This window comes from Rhinolophus ferrumequinum, chromosome 17 (assembly GCF_004115265.2).
Source record: "Rhinolophus ferrumequinum isolate MPI-CBG mRhiFer1 chromosome 17, mRhiFer1_v1.p, whole genome shotgun sequence".
In the NCBI taxonomy this organism is placed as follows: Eukaryota; Metazoa; Chordata; class Mammalia; order Chiroptera; family Rhinolophidae; genus Rhinolophus; species Rhinolophus ferrumequinum.
Window position 1 is genome coordinate 10,248,002 of NC_046300.1, and position 27,272 is coordinate 10,275,273.

Sequence of the window (27,272 nt, forward strand, 5' to 3'; positions counted from 1 at the left end):
TTTATAAAGCTCTTATCCTGCCTCACCTAGCAGCTGTTAGCCATTGAAGAAAGCAGAAAACTCAGAGTGTAGGTACCTGTTGAGTTGGACCCTTGGGCAGTAATGACTTCTAGAGACTTCCAAGTAAACAGCAGGCTCTCAAGAGCAGGCACCTGAGGCCAGGTTCTTGCCACCCTCCTCCTACGCACCCCCCTCCTCCACCGCTCCACCCCATGCCGCCCACTCCCTCCCCTTGGCCTGAGCCAGTGTCTCTGTTCCATCAAGGGCTGAGTTCAGGCCTGCAAAGTAGACAACTGGAGGCAGCAAGAACTCAGTGTCTTCAATCCTCTCTCCCACAGCTGCCAACTGTTTACGGACGCGATGTTGCAGTAAATGGATCACTCCCCAAACCTCGGGTGTGTGAAGGTCCCCACCTGGTTGTGCCCTCACAGGTGTCCAAGCCCACGTGAGAAGGTGAGTAAAGCAAAACTGCCATGGTCACGGGTTCCTGAACTAGTCTAAGTATTGTGCTGGTTTAAAATACCCAAAGATCCTCTGTTACCCAATCTTAAACTGCACAGAAGAGGAAAGTAAGTACCGTAAAATATTCGTGAGATACAGAAATACTTGGAAACAGAAACGGTCATTGTCGTCAGGGGGCAGTTAGCGGCAGCGGCCTATCACTACTGACTCCCTTTCTTCAACAATACCCAGAACACCTTCTCAAGTGCTGTTCGTTTTTCTGTTGCTTAGAGGTTCCAGCAGGTGAGCAGCAGTTAGGTTTGACAGGGTTCTCCGAATGTCCCCTCTCCAGGATTAGACAGAAGAACTTGCAGGTACGGCTGATAGCAGGGGTTGACAACCTTTTTCTGCAAAGGGCTTTTTTCACTTGCTCAAAAACAGAGACACAGTCTGGCTTAGAATAAAAAGCCCTGCAGTGTGGCCACGCTGCTGAGTCCCCCAGCCTCACAGCTCTACAGAAATGTCTGGGCAGGGCCGTGCGGTCCAGTCCTTCTGAGAAGGGTTCCCCTGACCCCTGGGCCACAACCTTTCTAATCAGGAGAGCCCAGCAGTCCTCCTGGGGCGCAGTCATTGGGAGGCACTGAGCCCTGGCTAAGGCGCTCTCCAGGGCTGTGCTTGAATGTCTCTGCCTCTTTTAAGTATTTTTAAAAATTGTTTTTGCCTTTCCTTATAATTTCTTTATTATACTCATCCCTAAAAAATAAGAGAGGAAAAAGGGAGGCACGGTACACACAGGGGAAGCCTCACGGCATGGTGCGAGAGGCTGGTGGGACGTTCTCTTTTCTTCCAATGCTCAGAAATGGGCCAGACGCTTCCTAGGGGGAAACGACCCTTCTCTCCTTTGACACAAATTATATCTCAGATATCTGTCTATATTTTTAACACGCAGTCTAACCACTCTGCCTTTGATATCTGAATGTGAATTCCACCAGGGTGTCTGTCTATTTGCACCATATCCTGCTAGGCACTAAGGTACTTAATACATATTAGTTGAATAAATGAACATTCTTTTAAATGGTTGTTTGTACCATATGTGAGTATCAATCTTATTTAACCATTTTTTTTGTACATTTCTATTGTTTCCAATTTGTCTAAGTGGTTTTGAAATTTGTAACACGTGATGTATGGTAGGAGAAAACACCTGAATGTGTTACCACAAGTCACCACAATAGCGTGAAGTGCGTCTCTCTCAGGACGGCTGGTTGTGTCCAGACCCAGCTCACCTGACGTTATTTCCACCCTACGTAAGAGCTATTACCAGCCTCCCAAAGGGTCGGGCGCCACAGAGAGAGGACACTTTTTACCTGTCAGCCAGGCAATATTAAGAGATGGAGGATACGAGTCCTATAGTCTTGAGGTCATGTGGGGTCTAGAAAGCCAGGACCCAGACATTAGCTTAGAATAGTGGTTTTAAACTGCTCAGCCAGCCAGGGGCCTGCTGAGGTATTCAGAGGCCCTGTGAGCACGGGTGGCCTCTAGCTCCTTTCCTCTTCAACCACGGCAACAGAAAGCTTTTTCTAAATTTGGTTTCCACTTAAGAATCCACTTTAGAAACAGACATGCAGCTAAAGCACGTCTGAAAACTACTGTCCAACAACACGCGTCATCTAACCACTACCTGGGGAGCACAGGAAGGCGACCGTGTCAGGGTAGAGAGAGCAGGCCGAAGGCAAGGAGATGGGTAGGAACAGCTCGGGCTCGGGTCAGAGGTCTGCAGGGGGAGAGGGCGGTGTGACTCAGGGAAGGTGCTGGGACCAGCACCAAAGTGGGTTCCCTCCGTGTGTGTGTGTGTGGGGGGATGGGTACAGGGATGAGGGCTCTGGAGCCCAAAGCCAGGAAGGGGCAGGGAAACGTGGCCAATGGATTAAATCAATGACTATTTTCTGATGGCCTCCTGAGTGCCAGGCACTGATCCTGGCACTGGAGGAAACAAAACAGACAAAGCCTCTGACCTCATGAGGTTTGCATTATTTGGGGGGGCGGTACAGACAATAAATGAATAGGGAAGACACTTGGCAGAGGTCATGGTGGTAAGTGAGATGGAGAAAGGCAGACCAGGGAAGGCAGAGAGTAAGGCAGCTCCATTCTCTCAGCTGTGTGCTCAGGGAAGACCTCACAGACCGAGGGGGTGGAAGAGGCAACCGTGCAGATTTCTGGGGAAGAAGAGCTCCAGGCGCAGGAATCGAGGCTTGCTGAGTGTGCTTGAGGAAGAGAAAGAGGCGAATCTGGCTGGAGCTAGATGAGTGAGGGGAGAGTCTTAGGATGCTGGGGACTTGTGGCAGAGGCCATGTTCCAACTGGGGTCCCAAAGGATCCCTCACTCTGGCTGCTGTGAGGAAAACCGACTGGGGTGGGGCAGGGGGACGAGAGTGGAAGCCTGGACACCGGAGAGGTCAACACCAAATGACGGAAGCTTAGAGCGGGGCGCGGCAGCAAAGGAAACGAGAAGTTGTTGGCTCCTGGCTAGACTGAGAACGCGGAGCTGAGGGGTCTTGGAGCCCCGGATGTGGGGTGTGAGAACGTCGGGAAGAGTCATGACGTCGTGAGGATTTTCATTTACCTGCACAACTCGTAGGATGGAACTTTCAAAATCCCACCTGTTTGAATTTTATTTCTTTTTAGTATCCTTCCTTAAAACCGAGTAGCAATACTGCTCCAAAGCTATCAAGTGGCCACAGAGAAAAGAGGAAAAACAGCAGCTACGGTGCAACAAACAAAATCGTCAGCCCTGCTAACGACAGGTTGGCCTGAACTGCTCCTAAGGGTTACAGCAGACTTACAATTTAGAAGAGTGGTTTCACAAACACCAATTTTACCAGCCAATCAAGTAGGACATTCGTGCGATGACGGGATCTGGGCAAATTCCACAAGCCAAGCAGATGCAGCTCCTTCACTTATTTCAGATAGAAATGATCCCATCATCTCTTGCTAAAGGGATGACTTCCAGGGCTCTCCTTTTGCTACCTTTCTATTTCATATCCTTGGCTATTTTTTAAAATGTTATTTGGGGCCGGCCAGGTGGCTCAGGCGGTTAGAGCTCCATGCTCCTAACTCCGAAGGCTGCCGGTTCGATTCCCACATGGGCCAGTGGGCTCCCAACCACAAGGTTGCCAGTTCAATTCCTTGAGTCCCGCAAGGGATGGTGGGCAGCGCCCCCTGCAACTAGCAAGGGCAACTGGACCTGGAGCTGAGCTGCACCCTCCACAACTAAGACTGAAAGGACAACAACTTGACTTGGAAAAAAGTCTTGGAAGTACACACTGTTCCCCAATAAAGTACTGTTCCCCTACCCCAATAAAATTAATAAAATAAAAATAAAAATAAAAAAGATATCCCTAAAAAAAAAAAAAAAATGTTATTTGTTTTATTCTATTTGTTTCAGCTGTCCCTATCCTTGGCTTTGCAAACAAGCGATGTGGGGGCTGCGGGAGCGAATGGGCAGCGGACGTAACCCAGTGCCTCACCAGCTGACCTGCCATCTACCAGGTGGCTCCCGGCCCTCCCGGCCTCCTCCCCTGACACGGCCACGTCGTTCTCCTCATCACCTTCTGGCTCCTCGGCCCCCACCTTCCCGTTGGGGGTCCTGTTCCCTTCCCAGAGCACCAGCCTTGGCTCTTCTCGCTCAACTCCACTCTGTGGTCCAGCGACCACCGACATATTTACAGCACTGGGTCTCCCACTAGACACGAATTCCAGGAGGGCAGACACCAGGATTTCACGTTCCCTAAGTGGCACCTTTCGCTTTGGACACAATGGTCACAGCAAACAGGGACTACATGGCCAAATCCTCGGGAACCTATGCCCCAGGCAACATTTTAGAGAAACCACCTCTTTGGAATGTAACACCCTCCTTTCTTCATAGTAGGTACAGAAAACAGCATCAAGCTGCATCAGCACTGCTTATGAACTAAAACTTTTTTTAACTTTAAAATTTCTTGTTTAATTAAAATGCAGGTGAAGTTTGCTTTCTATCACTAGTTTTCAAAATTTTAAACAATGGAGATTCCTGAGAGTCAAATAGTAACTGATTTTATTTTTTCCTGGTTCCCACCCTTTTCCACCTGGAGAACTTCTTTCTCATGTTATCTTTCATTCTGCTCCTGTGTTGACTTTTATATTAACAAGGCCTGCTTCTCAAATTGAGGTTCATGGTCACAATGTAATTTAAGTTATTAGAAAACAGTCACAGCCAATCCCTGGCAGAACAATGTGGGGAACAAATAAATGTGGAAAATCCACAAATCAGTCAATTTCCTAAATGAAATATAGCTTATAAAAGCTTACCAAAAAAAAAAAAAATACGGCTTAAAAACTCCCATATCTATTGAGTTATGCATACCGGAATTTTTAAAAATTAGACTGAATGACAAGACATGACAGGGGCTCACGGCACTCACTCATCTTTCCTCTTCAACTTCTCTCTTGCCTGTTGGGCTTTGGTGAGAATGAACCACTGGAGGTTTGCTGGATCGCAGAGGGTTGGGATGTTAAAATGGCCAAGTTCATGCAAGCTTGGAGCATGTCTGTCGCTGTAATGAAACATACGTGAAAGGAAAACCCATTGATTCCCTCCACCCCCATTCCACCCGCAAAGAAAATATTTTATAAATCTGATTAATGGAAAAGGAATTCATCAAGGAAATCCACCTTAAAAGTACAGCCAAACTGACTTAAAGTTTTGCTGTGACGAAAAGACACACTTTGTCAGGATGACCACATACTTCTTAGTCCTGTGACCCTTCTCACCTGTAAAATGGGGGTAGTAACCCATTTCATGGTGAGTGTGAGAGTGAGAGATCATGCACTTCAGCTCCAAGCAGTGCCTAAAAAACACTGTATGTACAAAAAATGTGCGCAATTGATTTAACATTAATTTAATCCTATCAAATTTTCCATAGCATTGACTTTGCCCTATCAGTGGCAATATACTAGAGATTCAATCCTTCAGTCCTCTCACGTTGGCTTTTCTAATGTGTAAAAGAGTGTTGCTAACAGAAATAGTGACATTCTTTAATTCCCAAGGATCACACACTGAAATACAAAACAGTTTAATCCACTTACACACACAACCCAGCTACGTGAATGAATCAGTCATTCTCACTTTAGATAGTTACCTGTTAAGGATCATTTGTAAACCACGCAGACTTCGAGGGTGAAAAGGTATTCTAGTTTTCAATAGTCTTTTATAGAACACATTGAGAAGAGAGTAATATTCTTCAAGTGTCAATACTGGCTGCAATTCTTCGATATAAACAACTTGTATGCCACCTAGAAGATAGCTTATTTGGTCTTCTAAAAGCATCAGCCTCCTCTGAAGGTCAAAATAACTTGGTAATCTTTCAAAAAGCTACAAGATTTTTTTTAAAAAAAGGAAACAAATAGTTTTATGTTACGACAATAGCTCAATTTTAGGATTCCAATAAATGGTATTGAGAAATTTTAATAAGAAAGTTATTTCCTAGAAGTTAAGTTCAAGTAAGTGATACTTAATATAATGCTGGAAATATTAATATTCAAAACAAGCCACTGCAAATCTTAGGGATTTTTAGGTAGGCATTGAAGAGATTGCAGAAAAAAAGAAATATGTTCCAAATAAAAACAAGTCCTAAGTACTAATGGTTTAGATATTTAGCTAAGAATCTCAAATTAGTTTAGAATAATTAAATGGGATAATAATGAAGGGTTTTACAAATAAAATATATGTATCTCAAGTCCAAGTCTATTTCTTCAGAATTTAATTAATCTAAAATTAATGCAATAAACATTACTGAGCACCTACCACATACTTAAGCACTAAACTGGGAACCTGGAGTGTATGGACTATGAGCTGGTTCTAGTTTGCCAGGGGCTCACAGTTGGGGTACCAGGAAAGAAAATAAAAATCAGATTTCAGTATACGAGGTGCCCTGCCAGGGCGAATGGATAGAGAGGCGGGTCAAGCAAAGCTTCCTACGGAAGTCTATGGTGATCAATCTGAAAAGGTACAAGGGGTGCAGAAAAGGTTACATGCATGTGACATATTTCAGGGGAAGAAAAAAGGAGGCGGAATCGGGACAGCACGTTCACAAACGAGCAGAGTGCTGGCTGGAGCGCGGCATGCCTGTCAGTGAGTGGAAAGAGAAGAGGCTGCGGAGGCAGGTGCGGCCAGGTCAGGGGCGACCCAGGTGTGTGTTACATAAGGACTTAGATTTTACACAGAAAGCTGCGGCTGTACAACTTGCAGAGGAGTTGAAAGGCATCAAAATCTTTGCTGTAATAATAAAAGCAATAGGAGTTTGCAAATTCTACAAATGATGTATAATGTACTCCTAACACTTTGCAAAAAATAATTGTACTACTTATGTTTTAAATTTTTCTCTCAATGGGTTATTCTTGTATAAATGGTAATTATGTTGAGAAAACTTTTTGAGATACGTATAGATTCTACCCAGATTTTCATCCAGTTTCCTCAATGCTAACATCTTGCAAAACGAGAGTACACCATGCACGTAGGAAACTGACACTGACATAATCCACTAAGCTATCCAGATTCACTTGTTTTACTCGAACTCATGTGTGTGTGTGTATTTAATTGTATGCAATTTTATCACATGTGTAGACTCATGGGACATAACCACAGTCAAGACACAGGCGAGTTCCATCCCAAGGATCCCTGTGCTTCTCTTTTATAGTCACAGACACCCCTGCTCCCCCCTGGCAGCCACTAATCTGTTCTTTCTATAATTTTATTACTTTAAGAATGTTATATAAATAGAATCAGACAGTAGCAATCTTTGAGGCTGACCTTTTTCACTCAGTACAATGCCCTTGAGACCCACCCACGTGGTGGCATGTATCATTCCATAGCAAGTGTTAGCATTTTCTTAAAAAGTGAAAATACGCTAACATATCCAGGCATTCCACTTTCAGGTATTTACCCAAGAGAAAGGAAATATATGTCCATAAAAATATTTGTAGATAATGTAGCATAGCAGCTGTATTTTCAATAGCCAAAAACTGACACAACCCCAATGTCTGTCAATAGGTGAATTGAAAAACAAACTGTGGTACATCCATGTGAAGGACTACTACATGGCAATAAAAAAGAATCCTTTCCTTGATACATGCAACAGCATGGATGAATCTCAAAATAGTTATGCTAAGTGAAAGAAATCAGACACCCTCCCCTCAGAAAAGTACAGACTCTGTGATTCCAATTATATAAAACCATATAATTATATAGAATATAAACGAATTTATAGTGACAGAAAGCTGACCAGGGGTTGGCTGGGATGGAGTGCTGGGATGGAAAAGGGGATTGACAAAGGGACATGAGTGTACTTTTGTGGGTGATGGATTATGTTCACCATCTTGAATTGTGGTAATGGTTTCACAGGTATTCACATATGTCAAATCTCATCAAACTATACACACTAAATATGCACAGTTTATTGTATGTCAATGACACCACAGTAAATCTGTTCAAAACAAAACAGAACAATAGAATGCAGGCCTTTAAACTATGCTTCAGAAAAGACTATGCAATTTCCAAAAAAAAAACTGACTTAAAAATCAGTCTTCTAAGTATTTTAACATGCTATTAACCATCTGACCTAAAAAGAGATGTAACTCTGATTAAAAAAATTTTTCAGTTCATTGACATAATAGTACAGTTTGAAACAAATGCATGTTGATGACAAATCAGAAATGTGTTTTGCATTTCAGCTTTTTCTTACCTTTGTCCAGTGATGATGGACATCCATTGTGCCCAGCATGACATGGCCCACGGCACTCATCCCGGAGCGGTCTGTAAATATTATTGTACACCCTGATGATGAAACACAAACACTTTGGTCGCTGTCCAGAGATGCGGCATTCTTTTAGCATTGTGCAAATAATTACCTAGATTCAGGATTAAATTCAGTAGGTGCTTAAAGGCTAATTTTATGTCGCTGATTTATTCAGAAGAACAGATTAAAAAATTCGGCTGTGATAAAGTCAATCTTCAAAGACTTTTAATGCTTAGTTTCCCTCTGCAGTTTACAGACGTATACAGCAGCTAAGTAATATTTTAAAATGAAATGGAAATATTTTACCTTTTGCATTTTTAAGTGTTTCCAAGTTCTGCTGTGCTAAGCGGCCTAAACTATGCAGCTGGCTACAGCGATGGGCGACGCCCCAGCTCCTCTGCCACCTAGTCCAACAGAGCACACAGGTCCATTAGCACCGCACCCCTGGAGGAGGGGGCATGCATTCACCCCCAACTGCTGCCCTCCTGTGGAAGCCAACGAGTTTCTTCCTCAAATATGCACACAACGTGTTTCCAAACTAGCTCAGTTTTCAAGAAGCAACCAAATGGAAACTGAACTGTTGACCTGAGGGTAAAAATATTACTACTAATGCTCAGGTAATCCAAAGAGTGAAAACAAGCAAATACACTATGTTGTTTCTAGGTTAAAATAAGAGGATGACATGGGAAAGACTCTGAAAGAAACCCTTTTCCTTTCCACATGTTCAGTGATGAAGATTTTGTTTCAGATTTAAGTTCCAATTAGGAATTCCAGTTAGTTTCGCAGATCCTTTTTATCTTACTGTACAGAAAGTGATTTTTTATGACACCATGTCATCTGCTCATTTTATACGCAAACATTAGATCTTGGTGACCACATGGAACTTGGTGTTCCCATGATGTCACAGAGGCACCACTATGTACACGTAAAGAGCACTGGTCTGGAGTGGTATCCGAATACGCACCTTTGAATCTAATTCTGTGATTTACTAGCTCTGTGACCTTGAACAAGTTGCTTCTAGCCTTCCTAAGGTTTCTCTTTCATACACGCAAACTGGGGACATTTCCTACTGCACAGGTGGTATAATCAAAGGGGATAATATATAGGAGTAAGGCCCTCCAAACAGGCTCTTAAAAACTTAGGTTCCTTCTTCATCCGGACACTGATTCTGATGAATGCTATTTCTGATGAAATGAAATAGATTTAAAATGTTTTCCCTTTAACCCATAACTGGAACACTAAGATACAATTTTAAAAAATTAACTGTGATAAAGCCACTAACTACTGTTCTTATTAAGAAATGGTCTTTCATCTCGGCTGTCTAGCATTAGAAACAATGTCATTAGGCACGTTTCCATTTGTTGGAGCTTCAGCTAATTTTCCAGTAAGCGGAGAAGCAGTCATGTGCGTAGTCCTCAAACATTTTGGTCTCAGAATCCCCACTGCACTCTCAAAAGATGAGAACCCCAAAGGCTTTTGTTTATGTGGGTTATATCTATTAATATTTACCACAGTAAGAATTGATGCTGAGAAACTTCTCCAAGATATTGTAAAATAATGTTTATTTCTTTTTATGTTTATGAAGTCCTTTCATTTTACTAATCCCAGTCGGCTTTGACAGGTCTTTTAAAATTTATACTAGAAAAAGTTACACTCACATACATTAATTTATTTTATAAACTTTTAAAAAGGATCTTATTCTTTTGTTTCTACTTAGTAAAGTCTACGTTACCAGACTATGGCATTGGAAGAATCCCCTATAATCAAAGCTTGGCCTCAAAACTGTTGATGTGATGGTAAAAGAACGGCTATCAGCACAAATCCAAATACGCCACCACTCCAAGTCTAAACACTTTCCTTTGAAATCTGAATTATCTTAGACAACTCCGATTTGAATGACCAAGAACAGAACTTAAAAGTACCATCTGTACTCTGCAAGCACAGGAAAAGGTGCTACTGGGGAGCCCAAATAGTTGTTAGGTTCAGTACAAGAAAAGTCCTGATAATGAGGGTGGAGAACAACACAAGAGGCCGCAGCAGCTGTAACAGAAATGTTTCAGCACGAGACGGGGGGACAATTTTTTAGGGTTATTGTAAAGGGGAGTCCCATGTCTGAATCACATGACCCTCTCTTTTACCTCCCTTACAGTTTTAACAGATGTTAAATCTATTTCTACACTAAACTTCAGCATGTATCTTTAGATTTCCAAGTTTATGAAAACTTAAAAAGTCATACTATAGAACATAGAGCCAAGAATACATTTCCCTTCCTCTTTTTAAACTTGAATACCAATTTTATATGATGGGGGAATAATTATTTTTTACATACTATGTGTATATGGAAAAGGAGATTTTTCTTACCAACTCATTATGTAAAAAAGTTCAACAATTATGCTAAAATGTATCAGTATCTAAACCATACTTCACTATTTTAAATAAGAAAGTGATAACAGTTTTCATATATAGATATTTCATTACTTTCATAAAAAGATAATTGAAAAATATTTCGTTATCCAAATAATTAAAGATGCAAATACTTAATTGCTGGAAAGCTTTACCAATAGGTAACACGTTTATTTTAATCTCTAAATTAGATTCTCTCTTTATTACCTGATATCTGAGAGCTGCAACTGATGAGACAGTTCATCTTTTAAACGATCTAGTTCTTTTCTAAGTGGCAAACTATTCTCCAGCTTTTCAATAGCACTTTTCCCATTGTTATCTAACCAGGATCTAGAAAAAAAAACACAGAGATATACACATTCTAATACTAACTATCATGCACACATTTCTACTATTAAAAGACATATGCATTACCTTAAAGCAGTCCAATGTTAAACTGAGTTTCCAATTAAGCCTTTACCAAATTATAAGTAAAGAACAGAGGAGGGGAGAAGTGGGTGTAGACTGGAGTCACTGAGATGAGATTTAAGCTGGGCATTTGGTTGGGGGGAAAGGAATGGAGGTGTGAAGGAGTGCCAGGGTAGTAAACGGGACGCCATTTACTATCTGCAAGGAGCAGATGTTTTTGGAGATGTTGTGGTAAAAAGACGAGATTGGTAACGTCTGACCAATGGAGGGGCTTGGGTAGAGAAATGAGGGAACAAACATTGAGAGCTTTGGGTACTAACAACCAAGATTAAAGTAAAGGAAGAAACTGGAGTCTTCCCACCTAGAATCCACAAAGTAATCATTGCAAGTTCCTTACTCAAGATGCACTGTCTTTTAAATGTCACCAGCATCATTAGATGGTACTTCTTTGATGGCAACCCACGGTAAGAAATATTTTAAACGGTATACACACACTCAGTATACACACACATACAGACATGTTTATATATATAAACTAAAACATGTACTTTGAGAAACAATACTTAAACTTACCGACAACATATACAGAGGGTGTCAAAAAAAGGTACACACATTTTAAGAAAGGAAAAAAACTATTAAAATTGTAATACTCAATATATACTGATAACAAAAGATGATACAAGTCATGTGTATACATTTTTTTGGCACCCCCGGTATTTAAAAAACATTTAAAGAGGAACAAAACAACTTTGCTGGTCCCATATCAATAAATTGTGTATCTGAAAAACACTGACTTAGCCTATAAACAAGGGGAATAATAAATAGTAAATAAATGCATGTATTACTACTGTTGTTATAGTTTCTCTTTTTAGCATTATATACTGAGATATTAGAAATATCTTCATATGCTTTCAAGAGTAAATTTTGATCAGGTGAATGCAATTTATAAATCACGTACAGAGCAATTTGATGTATGCAAAATTTCTGGTCATGCTACTTTTGACATGGTATAATTCAGCAGGAGTTCCTTATGATTCCTCCTCTGCAAACTACATGTAAAATAAAGATGAATTAAACAAGACAGGAATAAAAACAAAAACTTGCATTGTATGTGGTCAAAATGATCATGGTGGCTAACAAGTTTTGGCTGAGTTACAGGTACCCTAAGTCTCCTTAGGAGGCAGCACTCAATCCATACGATTTGAAAACTCTCAAATGGTTCAACAATTCTATAATTATTTACAAAATAATTACAAATTTAAAAAAATTAATAATTGAAACAATAAGTTGGTACAGATACCATTCTGGCTTTCACAATAAAAGCTTCTGGAATCCTTACTGGGAAAAACTAACAAAACAAAACGTTGAACAAAGCCTCAGCAGCGCTTCCTTCAGAGAGAGTGATATCCACATTTGGGAAAAGGTCAAGGGGCTCTGGGCCTGTGTGAATGTGTTAGAATAAGGAGACTGGGTTAGGTTAGGGAAATACGAGGTATCAAACCTTTCAATTAGTAGAGGTGTCATCACTGCAGCATCAGCACCCTGAAGCATGCTGGTGAAGGCAACACAGAGTTTTTGCAGCATTTAGTCTACACTGCAACTCGCTCCATGGGCCTGACGCGCAGTGTTCCCTTCCTTGCCTTTGTCAGTGCTGTGCTGGCCTCTCCCGTCGCACCCAGCCCAGACCTTCTGGTCTAATCGCACACTCCATGAGGGTTATAATCTGGTTCAGGTAAGTCACTGAGATAGCAATGCTCAAGAAATATAACCCAAGGGCCTCCAATATAAGCATTAAAAAGTAAACAAAACAGTATGTCTAACTGGCAGGTTTTAGAAGGGAGGCATTGAGTAGAAAGATTTAAGTGGATACCAGTCAATTCTCAGTATTCTCTAGCCCAAGAAAAATATGTGGAAGTGAAAGATATGAAAATAGCATTATACTAAGAACCACCCACACCTTATTCCAATTCTTTTGTAAGCAACTCTGAATGCTGTATGTCTCATTTTGAATTCGATATTAATTTTAAATCACAGTTTTAAAGAGAAAACAGTATCTGTTATAAACAAGACTAAAACTACAGTAATGGTACAACATTGTTAATCTCACTTGGTGAAGCTAAGAAAGGAAAGGTTCTATCTGCTAATAATGGGTTTACTCCAATATCTGACAAGATAAATGGCTATTGACAACTGGCTTGGATAATAAAGATCAATAAATGAGAAAGTTAAATTTCCGCTGACTTCAATTTCTAAAACAGTGGTCTATTTAATTTATGTTATTATACTCACTCTCTAGTATAATGTATAGTATGATGTAAGCAAGTCTTTTTAAAAAATAATTCCCCCAACATTTTATTTTAAAAAGTTTCAAATATGTAGCAAAGTTTAAAGAATTGTATATTTTACAATGTTGTTGTACAATTAGGAAAATCTTTTATTAAAGACAGGAATTTTATCAGAGGAACAAGAAACAAATAAATTCTAAACACTCATCTTGGACAAGGAACTCAGTTGAATACCAGTTATCCTGTTGAACCGTCTTTTCATAGTTGCAATCTGTTTATATTCATTTGCCAGCTGGCTGAGTCCTGGGTCCTTGGGACAATCTTTTCACAATGGCTGCACACCCAGTTCCAGACCAAAATGTTCCCCATGAAACACTCAACTGAACCACAGACAGCTTCTCTGAATTTCCTTAATACGTTCTTCTTACCTTGAGTCAAGATCCAACAACTCTCATTTTTGCTTTTTTGCCTTGACTTAGCCAATCCCGTTTTTCCCCCCTATACCCTTTTGACCAAGCATTCCCAACTTTTTGTTCACCTGGACACATTGCAAGACGATTACAGGAATAGGCTGAGAACCTCTCTTCTAGCTCATGCCCACAGCATCCTAACTCCCACTGTAGCCTCTGTGTGGAATTTACCATCAATCACCTTTCTGTTTTTCTAACCTGCTTTTTAAACTCATCAATCTCTATCCCACTATGACTATTCTTCATTTTTTTAACGCCTACTTCCTACAGTCTTATCACTTCTGATCTATCATTATCATTCCAAAGCCACACTTTCCTCTTGGTTTTGTTTACAGAAGAGCATCGGAACAATCAAAATCCACATATTTAGGGAGAACTTATCTATTAGTTACACATACAGATATCGCAGAGATGGACCATCACCACAGGTACGTACACGTACACACACACACACACACGTACACACACACACACACACACACACACACACACACGCCTACGCCTTCAGAAGGATGCTTGTCTCCCTTTCTGGATTGGACTCTGCCCTCCTCCTGTCTCTCCACCAGCCCTATTTGGGATCTAGATATCCAAGTCAGGAATTCCTGACTTAGTATAGGTAACCCACAAAGCAAAGGCTCTGCCCGTGGATAATCAAGGATAATTTACCATGCTGCAATGAGTGAGAATCCTCTGGTAAGCCACAGACTCCAGCTATAACCACAGGACAGAATGTAGCTCGTCTTAACAGAGTCCAATAATGACTTAATCAAAATACAACATTAATGGTGACTTACAAATAAGACAAATGATAAGAAACATGTTTTATATGTGGTTTTTAGAATTAAAAATTATTTTTTTCTCATGGTAGTTCTAAATGTTATGTATTCCATATGGTATTTCTAAATGTTGTCTCCACATATTTTTATTATGCATGGATCATTACACTAAAGGACAGCACTACAGAACTCGCCAAAGAAACTGAAAATGCTTAACACATGAAGATGCTTCACCTAGTTTTGTAGTCTTCATATATACTTTCTCCATAAACCAGGGTTAACTTGAAGAGGAGAATTTAAAAAATGTAAACAAAACAAAAATCTCCTGCATGTGTATCAAAAGATCAAAGATTTAATACAATTGTAAGTATTCTGGCAACTTTAAGAAACATCTTTTTCATAATGGTTTCTGGGTTAACTATATTGATAGGATTACCTTTCCTGAGAAATTAGATTTTAATTTTAAACATGAACTACAAATAAGTTTAAATAAGAACGTGTACATACGTTAGGGTTGTTTCCATTCTCAAGACTTGTTCAAGATGTTCATCCGGGTCCTTGAATCCAGTAAAGGAGTAATAAGACTTGTCCCATTTGATGGGCCTGTCAGACATCCTTTTCGCCGTTTTGAGAGGCTGAGAATGCACAGTGCTGTTCAAGCTTTGGACATGTTTAACTGATAAACTGCAGGAGTTGAGAATATACAATACTGTGCTTAGCAGATCTCTGGTGTGCAAAGTAAATTTGACTGCTCGAAATCCTAGAGAATATAATTCCCCCAAACAATGAGTACAGGTGATTATTTGCTTTATTTAAAAATAATTTTTTATACAAAATTTATAAAATCAAAATCTTTTAAAATATTCCATTACCGATTAAAATTTATCCAATTGGCAAATCATCTGTCAGTGGAACACTACTGCCCTTCTCCAAATCTAAACCAACACTATCTTTACCTTCATGAATTCCTTGAATTGTCAGGTCCCTTTCCTAGTTTGGCACCAGAGACCAAACCCACTGCAGCCCAAGAAGGGGACTCAGAATTAGACTAAATATAAGACTAAAAGCATATGTTCCTAGCTGTTAATAATGGTTATGCCATTATTAATAGTTACTATCCATATATGGCTATTCAAAATTAAATTAATATTGAATAAAAATTTAAAATTTAGTTCCTAGTCGCACTAGCCACATTTCCAGTGCTCAGTAGCCATACAGGGCTATATTGCCTGCTACATTAGTGCAGATATAGAATAATTTACATCCTTGCAGAAATTTCTCTTGGACAGCACTGTTCTAGACCTTTTCTATGTGCCTGTGTGTGTGTATATTACATATGATATGTTTGCATATGTGTTTGCACAAACACACACCCACAGTTTGAACTGTTTCTTTTTAATATGTAAATAGTATCATTCTGGATATATTACTTTGAACTTGCTTTTATTACTTAACCTTGGTGACCCTTACATATCTGTATGTATAGATCAACTTCATTCTTTTTAGTAGCTAGATACCAGTCCATATAATGAAGGTAGCATAATTTATTTTACACTTCTGAAATTGGTGGACGTAAAAATTGTATTTAATTTTTCACCTGCATACATGGCTGAAATGTACTTTCTTTTCTTTGCCCATGAGATACCACAATTTAAATTATTCTCAGGGATACATATTCTCTTGTCACATACACTTAAAGAATCTAGAACATGCAAACTAAGAAAGATTTTTTCAGTTGAATCATTTGATGGTAAAGTGAGAAATACTGGCATCCTAGTCAGTGAAAAAGGAAAGGAAAATCCAAAATTTCTGCACTTAAGGTTGGGAAGAAATAGTTTATGCTTAGAAGAGCTAAGTCAAGGAATAAATCTCAGTTTCTATCTTATCAATTCCATTAATTATTTAAGCCACTGTAAGGGTAGTTATATAGTTAGAAATACGTGTACCAGGCTGCACATTCCCTTTACTAGAAAATAGTACCTAATTTAGTTTGCTTTTGATTACTGAAGCTAAACATTACAGTATGTTTATTGGCTCTTTGTATGTATTATTTCCTGAGCTGTCTAGTCATTTCTTTGCCCATTTGGTAACACAGCTACTTTGTGTTTTCTTTTTGATTTCTAAGAACTCTTTATATAGTAACATTTTTTTTGGTCATTTACACTGTACGTTTTCTATCATTTCTAGTTTATTTTTTTCTATAATCTGTTTTTGTTTAACGAATGGTTCAAAGTTACCCATTAACTGAAAGCAGAGGATTTTTGTCTTTACTCAGCCATAGCTGAGTATAACTATTTGTTTTAGCATTAATGCACAGAAAACTTAGTAAATCTTTAGCTTGTTTTAAAATTTATTCTAATAATAAAGTGTATTTTCTCATAGACCACCAAAAAGATGTTTAGGCTTTAATTTGATTTAGGCATTTAATTTCAGTAATGACTATCACTAGCAAACATTTTACCTTACAACCTCTGAATTATCAATAAAAAGGTGATTCATGATTTTTAGTGTTCTAAAAACTTAAAAAAAATACTTGATCTGAATTTTATAATTAGATAAAAACAATAAAGACATAAAAATGTTTTAAATCTTCGTCAGAGTGTCAATCTGTGTCATAAAGGCAAAGGCAAAAATGATTAATAATGTTTTTTTAAAAATTGATCATGTGACGTATAAATCAAAACAACAGGCTAGGAATAAGGAGATATTATTTCTAGTTCCAGGTCTATCTCTAATTTGCTGTGTGAAACTTTCTAAGTTTCCCTGTATTTGTTCCCTCCCTAACGAATAAATTTGGTTTATGCTTTAATTCCACGTATAGTCAATATTTAAGACAACTTCAGTTGATGGTGGTAGTGGAAGTGTAGCTGTAGAAATGAGCTTGACTCTCCTAAACATGTAAAAATACAAACAGACTGGTGATACTTTTATTTTAAAAATTGTAAAGGATGTAATTTGCCTTTACAAATCCATCTGGCATGGAGAAATCAGGAAATTATGCTTAAGTATGATGCTTTTTAGCCTAACTTTGACCCTGAGTACTAGGAACATATATCTATTACAAATATTTATGACTAGCCGGTCTTACACTAGCAAAGACTGTACCTCACTTGCTTATGAGACTCTCATGGCTAAGAAAAGCACATTCATAATGATTACTGACACTTTCGAACAGAAGTGACTCATTCAGAGTGATAAACGTAATTATTTACTGTTATTATTATTATGATTTACAGCATTCTTCAGGCGAGCTGTCCCTCCACAACAGGGCTCTGAGTTGACTTTTTGTCTCCGTAGACTGAAGAACAGGGTCTATTTTTAATAAAACTCCAAATCCGTGGTAAATGGAGAAGCAGCCAAGGAAAGGAACTTGTGCTTCAGGAGCTCCCATATTCCATCATGGGAGAATGAAAGATAGGGCGAAATAGACTATTAAATGGCCATCCCTGGACAGACTGGCTGGGACGCTGACCCCAACGAAAGGATCCTGTACCTTTTGGATCAAGCCCCTCCTCCCTCCATCCAAGGACCTGAGAGCCTTGTGCACGTTGGGGATAAGTCAGGGACCGTCAATGGAGTGCTTTGGTCCTCACACACAGTACTTCACCTCTTTCGTTTTAATAGTGAAGAACAGAAGTTAAGGTCACAGAGCCGTCACTGGCAGAGGTGGAAATAGATTCTACGTCTCACAAGACCTATCAAATTTTGAGTTTCATTAACAGTTTGTTTCAAAAAAATTATAGTGTATTTTCTAATTATTTCAGCCTTCACTCACAGAAAGCTCTTAGTAAATCTTTAAATTGTTTTAAAGTACATTCTAAATATAAAGTTGTTTCCTCAAGAATCACCAAAAGGGTATATAGAGAAATAAAAGAACCGTATTTGCCCCTAATTTTAAGTATTATTGGATCCTGGCTAAAGCAGTGACAAAGGACCACACAGAGGCTGTATATTATGATTGATTAGGTTTCAGAAACATGAGGCTGGAGTTAAAAGATCTGGGTTCGAGACCCACACTCTACCTCCATCGTCCTGGGAAAGTCACTGGACATTACTAAGTTACTTTTGGGCAAGTACTACCTACCTCACAGGATACCAGAAGGACTAAATAAAAGAATGTAAGCTGTACTTTTAAAAAATATAAATTATATACATGTTTAACACTTAAAATAGCACTAAAATAGGAAGAGGACAAAAAGGAACACTTTTGTTTTAGAGACAAAAAAGTTTAAACACAAAAAATGGCTTGTTTAAACACATGCAGCCAGGAATAGAATCTAATTCTAGGAAAACAAATCAATTAAATGACATTTGCCTATGAGCAAGGCATCAATGTAAAGGTATTCTGGCAATGTTAGACTGAATGAGCCTATTTACCATGAAGCTTGCGAAGGACACACCAGAAATAAAAACCGTACCGAAAGTACTAAAGGGTTCCTGGCCATCGGAAGAATTCTGGTCTGTTTCTCTTACATAAAACGTAAGCTGAGTTGGTTTCAAAGACTTGAAGCCTGGTTTCTGGAGGTTTTCTAAGTAGACACTTAATCTCTGAAGGGAATTTTCATTGACTTCCTGAAAAAAAATATTAAGGTGCATTTACACACAAAATAAAACAAGGAAACAACAGAAATTATATCCTGAACTTTTTAATACATATTGAGGGCACTAAATAATTTAGTATTAAAAAATGTTGCGATTTCATAGCATTGGTAGAGAAGGAAAAACATTCACCTACTACTAGGTTTAATTTTTCCATACATGTTTGTTTAAAAACTTTAAATTAGGGTGGCCGGTTAGCTCAGATGGTTAGAGTGTGTTGCTACTAACACCAAAGGTGCTTGTTAGGAACTTTAAATTATTAAACATTAAATTAAATTAATTTATTACATCCCCAAGGTAAAGGATACTTTTCTGTTGATTCAATTTACTAATTACTTAGAAAGGATCTGACTTTGAATAGCCAACATCTATCAAATATCATAATCAGAATTTTCCTAAAGCAAAGAAGCAAAATTGATTTTCCACTGTAAGTAGAAAAAAGTAATAGAATAATGTTCTAATTTTCAAGAATTTCAAATTCTTTTTTGTGTTAAACTGGATGTCAATGTAAAGGTTGATAAAAGAACCAAAGAAATAATTCCAAAGCAGTGGGCTTTGTAATACATTATCTAATGTTAAAAAAATATTGGTCTTCCAAAGTAAATTTATCAGAAGTTGTTTTTCCATCAGTTTGCATTCCTTGAGCACACATTAAATGACGCTGTAGGGAGACAGACCAGCGGTATGCAACATAAGGGACAACATTTGGGCACTGGAAAACCTTTCTTGCACCATTCTTATAAAAAGGACTGATCATGGGAACAGAGGCCTTACATTTTCTTTCAAACCCTCAATTTTACTCTAAAAACTAGCACAGAAAACGCGATTACTAATACTCTAAAGAGTTTACATGATAGCTTTATTGCCTGTATAAAAAATGACAGATTTCGTAAAAAACAATATATTTTTGGTGTTCAGTATCTATATTTCAAATTAGTTCAAAGCACTGATTATAGCATTCCCACAGAACAATGCAAATTTAGAGAACTCTCTGTATTATCCTGTATCAAGGGTAAATAAACTAAACAGAAATGTAGACTAACAGTCAAAAAAGATAAAATGTTTACCCTTTCTCTGGGGTGCTGTCCAAAGAAATCTGGATGCACTGCAAAATAGAATGGCCTCAAGGCATTGACTGCTTCGGCTCCTGAAAAAGCTCTTGAGTAGAGAAACCAGTGCGGAAATACCTTCTCTAGACATAACCTTATAAAAAGATGTGGATTTATTATTCGTTGAGGCACTGACGTCCACGCAAATCCCCAGTGTATACAGTGAAAGCAACATTAAAATTACTATGTATGGAAAATACCACAGAAACAAGATAGAAACCAAAATGCAGAACTTTGTGGTTTTTCAGAAATCTACAAAGTTTTAACAAGTAGGGAGTGCCACATAGTGTCTAAAAACAGTGGACATAAATTCCTCTGATACAATGAGAAATAATATTAAATAATAATAAAATTTCCCCTCAAAAGCCTACTTGGAAATGTTAACTGGCTTCACAGCAAATGATGACAATTTTCTATATCATTCTTCAGATTAAAAAACCCCTCAATATCCAATAGTGTAATATTTTTATAGTGAAAAATATTTTGAGAATTATAATGCTTAAAAAGAAGATACGTATATCTCTTAGTTCATCTCCTCATTACTAGTGTGCTAATATTATTCTAGTTGGATAAGTTGACATTTCATTCTTAAATTTTGATATAACGCACCTGAGAGTGTTTTTATAAAGTACAGTTTTAAATGCAACAAAATTATTTGCAATTTTTGCAAAGCATATCCATGATATCTATTTTTGCATGTTATAATTTACCCTTTCCATTCTGTAACAGACTATATAAAGAAGTCTCTAAATATTGGGCCCATTTTTTATCTCATACATTAGGTATACTGAGTCTTTTGAAAAGTTGCACATTTTTAAAATGGTAGGATTACAGCTTCATTTCTGGAGATTTTTTCTAAACAACCTGGAGACCAACAACATATGTTCAGATTGCCTTTTGTTTGTTTTTTGCATGTATTTGAACCTTTTAAAGTCAACATATAGATTGTGCATTAAGTATTATAACAGGAGTTTGAACAGTAAACAGTAAGCCAGCTGTGAAAGTCCTCAATATGAGGCAGTATAAGCAAATGTGACAACTCCATTTATTCCTCATCTGAGCTTCAGCTCTCATTTCCAAATGTCTGACAGGCACTTAGCTACCCTGCCAGCCTCTCAAATTTTACAAGTCTTAAAAAAGGAGTAGAGGTCATTATTTCCCTTTTAAACTCAGCCTGGACACAGAAGGCTAGGGAGCAGTTGGTTTAATCCAGGACTACCTTCCTGTATCTGTTACTGTGGCACCACTTCTCTCAATGTTGCCAAAGCACAAAACCACTGTCCAAACTAGCTCATCATCCCCGCCCCGTTTTCAGTTAGTCTTCGTTCCTCTCACTTTACAATGTCCCTTGAAATCGTTCCTTCTTTCCGTTTTTCCCTGCTATCAACTATCACCACAAAACTGAGCTGCATAACCTCACAATCGGTCTACTCCTCTCTCCTTCCCTTCGCCATAGTGTGTACAGGTTAATGCTCCTCAAGTCCCACTATCACTATAGTCCCTATTATTACACTTTTGATGGTCTTTTCAGCTTCTGCAGAATCAAATCCACTCCTTAGTCTCATATTTCAAGTGCTCCATAATCATTTCCAATCGATCTTTCCAACTTGCTCTCCAACAACTCCTTAGAGAAACTCAGTCCCAGCCAATGATCGTGCTCATTCTTGCCTTTCTTCTGTATTATGTCTAAGCTCTAATACATCACCCTGTCCCCCACTTCCACCTATCCAAACTATACTCACTCACTAAATGATTACTGCGTACCTACTATGTGCCAGGGGGCAATGTACCCGTTCCCCCCGGAACCTTCCCTTTTGAATCCTTATTATAAACAGTCTTTTCCTCTTCTAAACTCTAAAAAAAGAAGCTGTGTGCCCCACATATTTGAAATATACCACCATAATGTACAAATGATGTATCTGTTCTTCTCTCCTTCCCTCTAACCATTTCAACTCTCACTGTATCTTTGATGGCAGTAAATGAGTTTTACACATATGCTATTCTTTGCTGTGTTAGTACGGGTCTGCTGAAAAACAGAGGCCAAGACAGGATCAGCTGTGCAAGAGAATTAGTGGGAAAGGAAGGATAAGGTAGGGTGAGCTTTCGGGCCATGGTTCCGGTCTGACGCCCGTGGAAGGAGGAGAGGGGAAGGCAGGAGTGCTGGGTGGGAAGTCACAGTCCCAAGAAGGGCTCAGCCATGAGTGGTGCTTCCTTGAGCCAAAGTCACCCACTGGAGGAATCCTGTGTCTTGCTGGAATGAGCCTGACATAGGATTTAGATTATACATAAATACATAAATAGCACATACAGCAGTCAAATTACCTTCCTATACAATTTAAATGCAGAGTGGTTTTCCATACGGTTGCAGCAGACTTGAAGGCAACATGATAAAAATTGTGCTAAGGATAACTTAATTTTTTTTTTCCTCTTGAGCTTTTCACACTGAACTATTCTGAAAGATGGTATTCTTTTCACTTTTTGCTCCGAATGGACTCTTTCAGGACCTAGCTGTTTATATGAATTTTCTTTTTTTGTTCTTGCCCTCCACCATAATATAACTTTAGAATTTCAAGAATAACAATAAATTAAAAGTAGCCAAATGCATAACAGATTTCTCCCCCAATACTAATTATAGATTGGACCACGAAACTTACCTCCTGACAGGTCTCAGGCGCCAAAACATTTCTGAATATATATGTACGTCAACTTCCAGGCATCCATTAATTGCTTAAAAAGTTAAGCAGATATCAGTAATAAACAAGTGGAATTTGAAATTAAACACATTACCATTTACATTAGCACCCAAAATGAAATACATGAAATTTACATTAGCACCCAAAATGAAATACTTAGCTGTAAATCTAACAAAAAATGTACAAGGTCTATATGAGGAAAACTACAGAACTCTGATGAAAGAAGTCAAAGAAGAACTACGTAAGTGGAGACAGTTCATGTTGACAGGCAGAAGAGTTAGTATTGTCAAGATGTCAGTTCTTCCCCGCTTGATCTATAGTTTCAATGCATTCCCAATCAAAATCCCAGCACTTTGTTTTATGGGTACCGACCAACTCATTCTAAAGTTTATATGGAGAGGAAACAACACAGAACAGCCACCTCAGTGCTGAAGAACAAAGCTGGGGACTGACACTCCTCAACTTCAAGACTTACTATAAAGCTGCAGGAATCAAGACAGCGGGGTCCTGGTGAAAGAACTGATAAACTGAATTTCATAAAGTTAAAAACTATGCTCTCTGAAAGACAATGTAGAGAATGAGAAGACAAGCCACAGACTGGGAGAAAATACTTGCAACAGACACTTGTATCTGAAAAAGGACTATTACCCAAAATATACAAAAAAAAGTCTTAAACAAAATCAAATCTATGTAAGATGTGGCTTAGTTAAGACAGCACAGGTACAAGGCTCAAAGAAAAGACTAGAAGCACCTAATTACATATGCAATCTGTAATTAGCTATCTCTAGGTGGTAGGATATTAAGTGCTTTAACTTTTCTCCTTTTTTCCTAGTTTATTTACAATGAACATATGACATGTTCTTAAAAATTAAAAAAAAACAACAAAAAACAAACAAACAAACAAAAAAATCAATACTTTTAGCATGCTTTTAGCAAATTAAATGAAGAAAACGACCAGAACAGGAATGAGTGTTGTTCACTATTTAAGACAGGCCCCTGGGAAACCTGTCCAAAGATAGTCCTGGACTCTGGTCCCAATCTAGCTCAAGAACAAACAGCTCTCCACACTCACACATGATGACATTTCAATTTTTATGTTATTAAGAAAATTTATGACATTTAACAGCAAAGATACTAAGAAGTGAGCTAAAACTGTAGATAAAAAATGAGGAATAATACTTGGGAGGCATATGATCATCCAAGAATATGAATGGGAAGTAGATGAAATAATGCAGCAAAGTTCCAACCAACATGTTATTCAGCCTAAAATGATCCCAAAGGCAGCCTTGACAAGCCAGAATTACTAAACCATGCGATGTACCTAGACCTATCATTGCAACAGTGCAACGTGTTTCACTGATCTTTTGCAGCAATATCTTAGAAGTTCATCAAATCACAATGTCTCCATCTGATGAACAATGTGGGTGATCTAAATGACATGCTGTGTTCCACAGTTTCAAAAGGAAGATATCAAAACAAACAGAACACCGTAAACAAACTGTTATGATAACTGATTTGAAATAAATGTTTTGAAGTTTGAAAGTTGAAGCACACTAAGAACAACAGAAAATTTGAAGTCAATTTAGTAAAGACTACTTGCTTCATATTTGATTCACAAAGAATTTCAGAGGCAGCCAGCCAAGTCACTTTTCAGGAGTTTACATATCTACACATTTATGATTAAGAATTGATAGAAAAAGCTGATTTAGCCAAGAAAGCAGCTTATAGGATTTGTTTTGAAAGTTAGTTTGGAATGAGTCTCCAAAGAATTACCTACAGCAAAATTGCAAAAATCAGAGAACATATCCTTCACGACTTTCAAACATGGAATGGAACATGAAGTGTGTTGTTCAGAGAAATTATGTAACATGTCTCAGAAGCGTTTCCATCAAAAATAACCAGAGCAAAGGAAAAAAAAAGTTCCTGTACTTAAAATACTTGTCTTCAGTTGTCCAGAAAAATTATTCATTCACTGTTCACTTTATAATCATAGGTTACAATTAAACTACTATTAAGCAATGACTAATAAAGGACATTAATACTTGGAAATAAAACAGATTCTCCCAATGAAAATAAAATGTTCTCAAATACAAGTCTGAACATTAAATCACGGTTTCTAGATTTAGAAAGAGAAAACTTATTAACATAATTTTTAAAAGGTCTATCTAAAATTAATAGCCAGAACCATTTTTAACCATTATAAAGGCATGCTGTGTTTATTTAGCAATGTACTGGAAGCTTTGGACAATGCAGTGACACCTAAATTAGGTATAAAAGGTATAATGTTGTAAAGAAGGAGGCAAAAATCAACTGTTCCCATTGTTGGGCTGGTTTGTCAATCTCCCTCTTACCTCACCCTTGTAAAAGGTTTAACTGAAAAAATATTAGATTTAACAAGAGAACTCAGCAAAGTGGCTGGATACAAAATAAACATCTGAAAAATCAATAGCTTTCTTGTGTGCTAGCAATTAACAATTACAAGATATAATGGGGGAAAAAACCACAATGTGCAAGATGTAACATACGGAGGGAAATTTTTGCTGAAAGCTAAAACGACCTAAATAAATGGAGAGACAGTAAAAAAAACAAAAAAAAATTTCCCAGAAAAAATTTGCATAAATTTTGGAGGTACAGTAACCCAAAACCCCAAATCAGAACTCAGATCATAATCTCTGATTCTAGAACATGAAGTTTATAGCACACAGGTACAACAGGTACTCACTGTAGCATACAGTTACAATAAGTACAATAAGGAACTTATTTTAACAAAGTTGATATCCTCAGGCTACTCTCATTTGGCCTATACCTGATACTCATTAGACTGAAGTTGTCTTCACCGTTTCATATTTAAGGAAAAATGCTGAAAGACACACATAAAATGCTGGAAATATTCATGCAAGACTGCTTCTAAAAGGTGAAATGTAACCTCGAATATTATAATTATGCTTTAGCTCTCTGGATAGGGGATCCCACATCAAATTTTTGTACCTGTTCTTAGGAGTACATTATGTATGAAAGTAGGGGCTATATATCTCATAAGAATTTTGTGAAACTTAAGTCAAATGATGTACATAAGGGATTTAGTAAACAGAAAATTCCTAAGAGTGACAACTATTATTATTATATAATTCAGGGTGTGTAAAAAACTGCAGAATTCTTTTTTCCCTTCTCATAAGGGCTTACAGCTAAATACTGAAGACAAATTCTTTGATTGGAAAATTCAGGATTATCAAAATATGGGATCAATGCCTGGAAGTAAAAAAAAAAACAGTGTGAGGCTACATACGAGTCAAAAAGTACAAATGACTGATTTAATTTCAGACGTTAGGGGAAAAATTGAAACTATCAGAATAAACATGGTTATTTATTTTTACTATTCGAAGACAAAAAAGTTAGCACTTGCTAAGTAATAAAAAGACAAATTTCCACGGTAGTAGCATTTCTCCCCCCCCAAAAAAAGGTTATTGTGTTGTTGGAATTGCCTTTTTTTATGAAGCAATAAAGACAGTGTTTTTCAACTGAGAGGTGGTAGGGCAATATGAGAGGAAATGTGACTTCTTTTTGCCAACAATCCCCTCTCTCTCCCAGGAGTGGTCAATTAATATTTCTATAGGAAAATGCCTATATACATAAAAAGATATTCATTTAATAATTCTGATACACACTCAACCAAATTATTGTTCTACTCATAAGATGATCATTTCGTATTTAGATCATTAGAAAAAAATGAAAAATATTTTTTTCTGGTTCTTTTGAAGAACCAGAAAGGAAACAGATGGTTTCCCCTTGGAGTCCTATAAGTTTTTTGAGTATTTCCCGTAAGATCTAAGAGTGGTCTCTGACAGCTAAGTGACAGAAGGCGTAATCAGGTCAGGATCCAGTATTGGAAAAGGGGACAAGCTAGGTGGGCCCAGCAATCTGTTATATGCCTTCAGGATTCTGATGAACACTCAAGTTTGAGAACCTCTGTTTTAAGGAATTCCGATTCTATCGTTTTATAGGATTCTATCGTTTTATAGTGTTTGCCAGAAAATTTTAAGCTTTAATTCTTTAAAAATACTTGTTTAATACAAACTTAGGGAGAGATCTTTACTCAGTTGTATGCTAAAAAAACAAATGAAGTTTTAAAATTTTGCTTGAACTAGTTGTTTCCTGTATGGTTTACCCACTTCTTGATATTAAAAAAAAAAAAAATCTGAATGGAAGCAAGGTTAAAGCCCAGCTGCTTGCCTTTTCGTGGGGCACAGCTCTTGGGTCAGT

The 27,272-nt window shown here is 37.9% G+C and overlaps 1 protein-coding gene across 4 annotated transcripts in view; it reads right to left on the reverse strand.

The window, feature by feature from the left end:
• TCAIM (T cell activation inhibitor, mitochondrial) overlaps positions 1-27,272 on the reverse strand; it is a 31,506-nt gene that overhangs the window by 1,961 nt on the left and 2,273 nt on the right. For 3 of the 4 annotated variants that reach the window (XM_033132312.1, XM_033132308.1, XM_033132309.1), the window contains exons 2-10: positions 22,974-23,046; positions 20,278-20,413; positions 19,030-19,183; positions 15,119-15,371; positions 10,880-11,002; positions 8,576-8,673; positions 8,216-8,307; positions 5,615-5,847; positions 4,898-5,029 (exon numbers count right to left, since the gene is read on the reverse strand). In XM_033132312.1, coding sequence (XP_032988203.1) covers positions 4,898-5,029; positions 5,615-5,847; positions 8,216-8,307; positions 8,576-8,673; positions 10,880-11,002; positions 15,119-15,371; positions 19,030-19,183; positions 20,278-20,413; positions 22,974-23,002 — 1,250 coding nt within the window. In that variant the 5' untranslated portion in view covers positions 23,003-23,046. Of the gene's footprint in view, positions 1-4,897; positions 5,030-5,614; positions 5,848-8,215; positions 8,308-8,575; positions 8,674-10,879; positions 11,003-15,118; positions 15,372-18,988; positions 19,184-20,277; positions 20,414-22,973; positions 23,047-27,272 lie in introns of those variants that run through there. The other variant, XM_033132311.1, reaches the window with a different exon arrangement.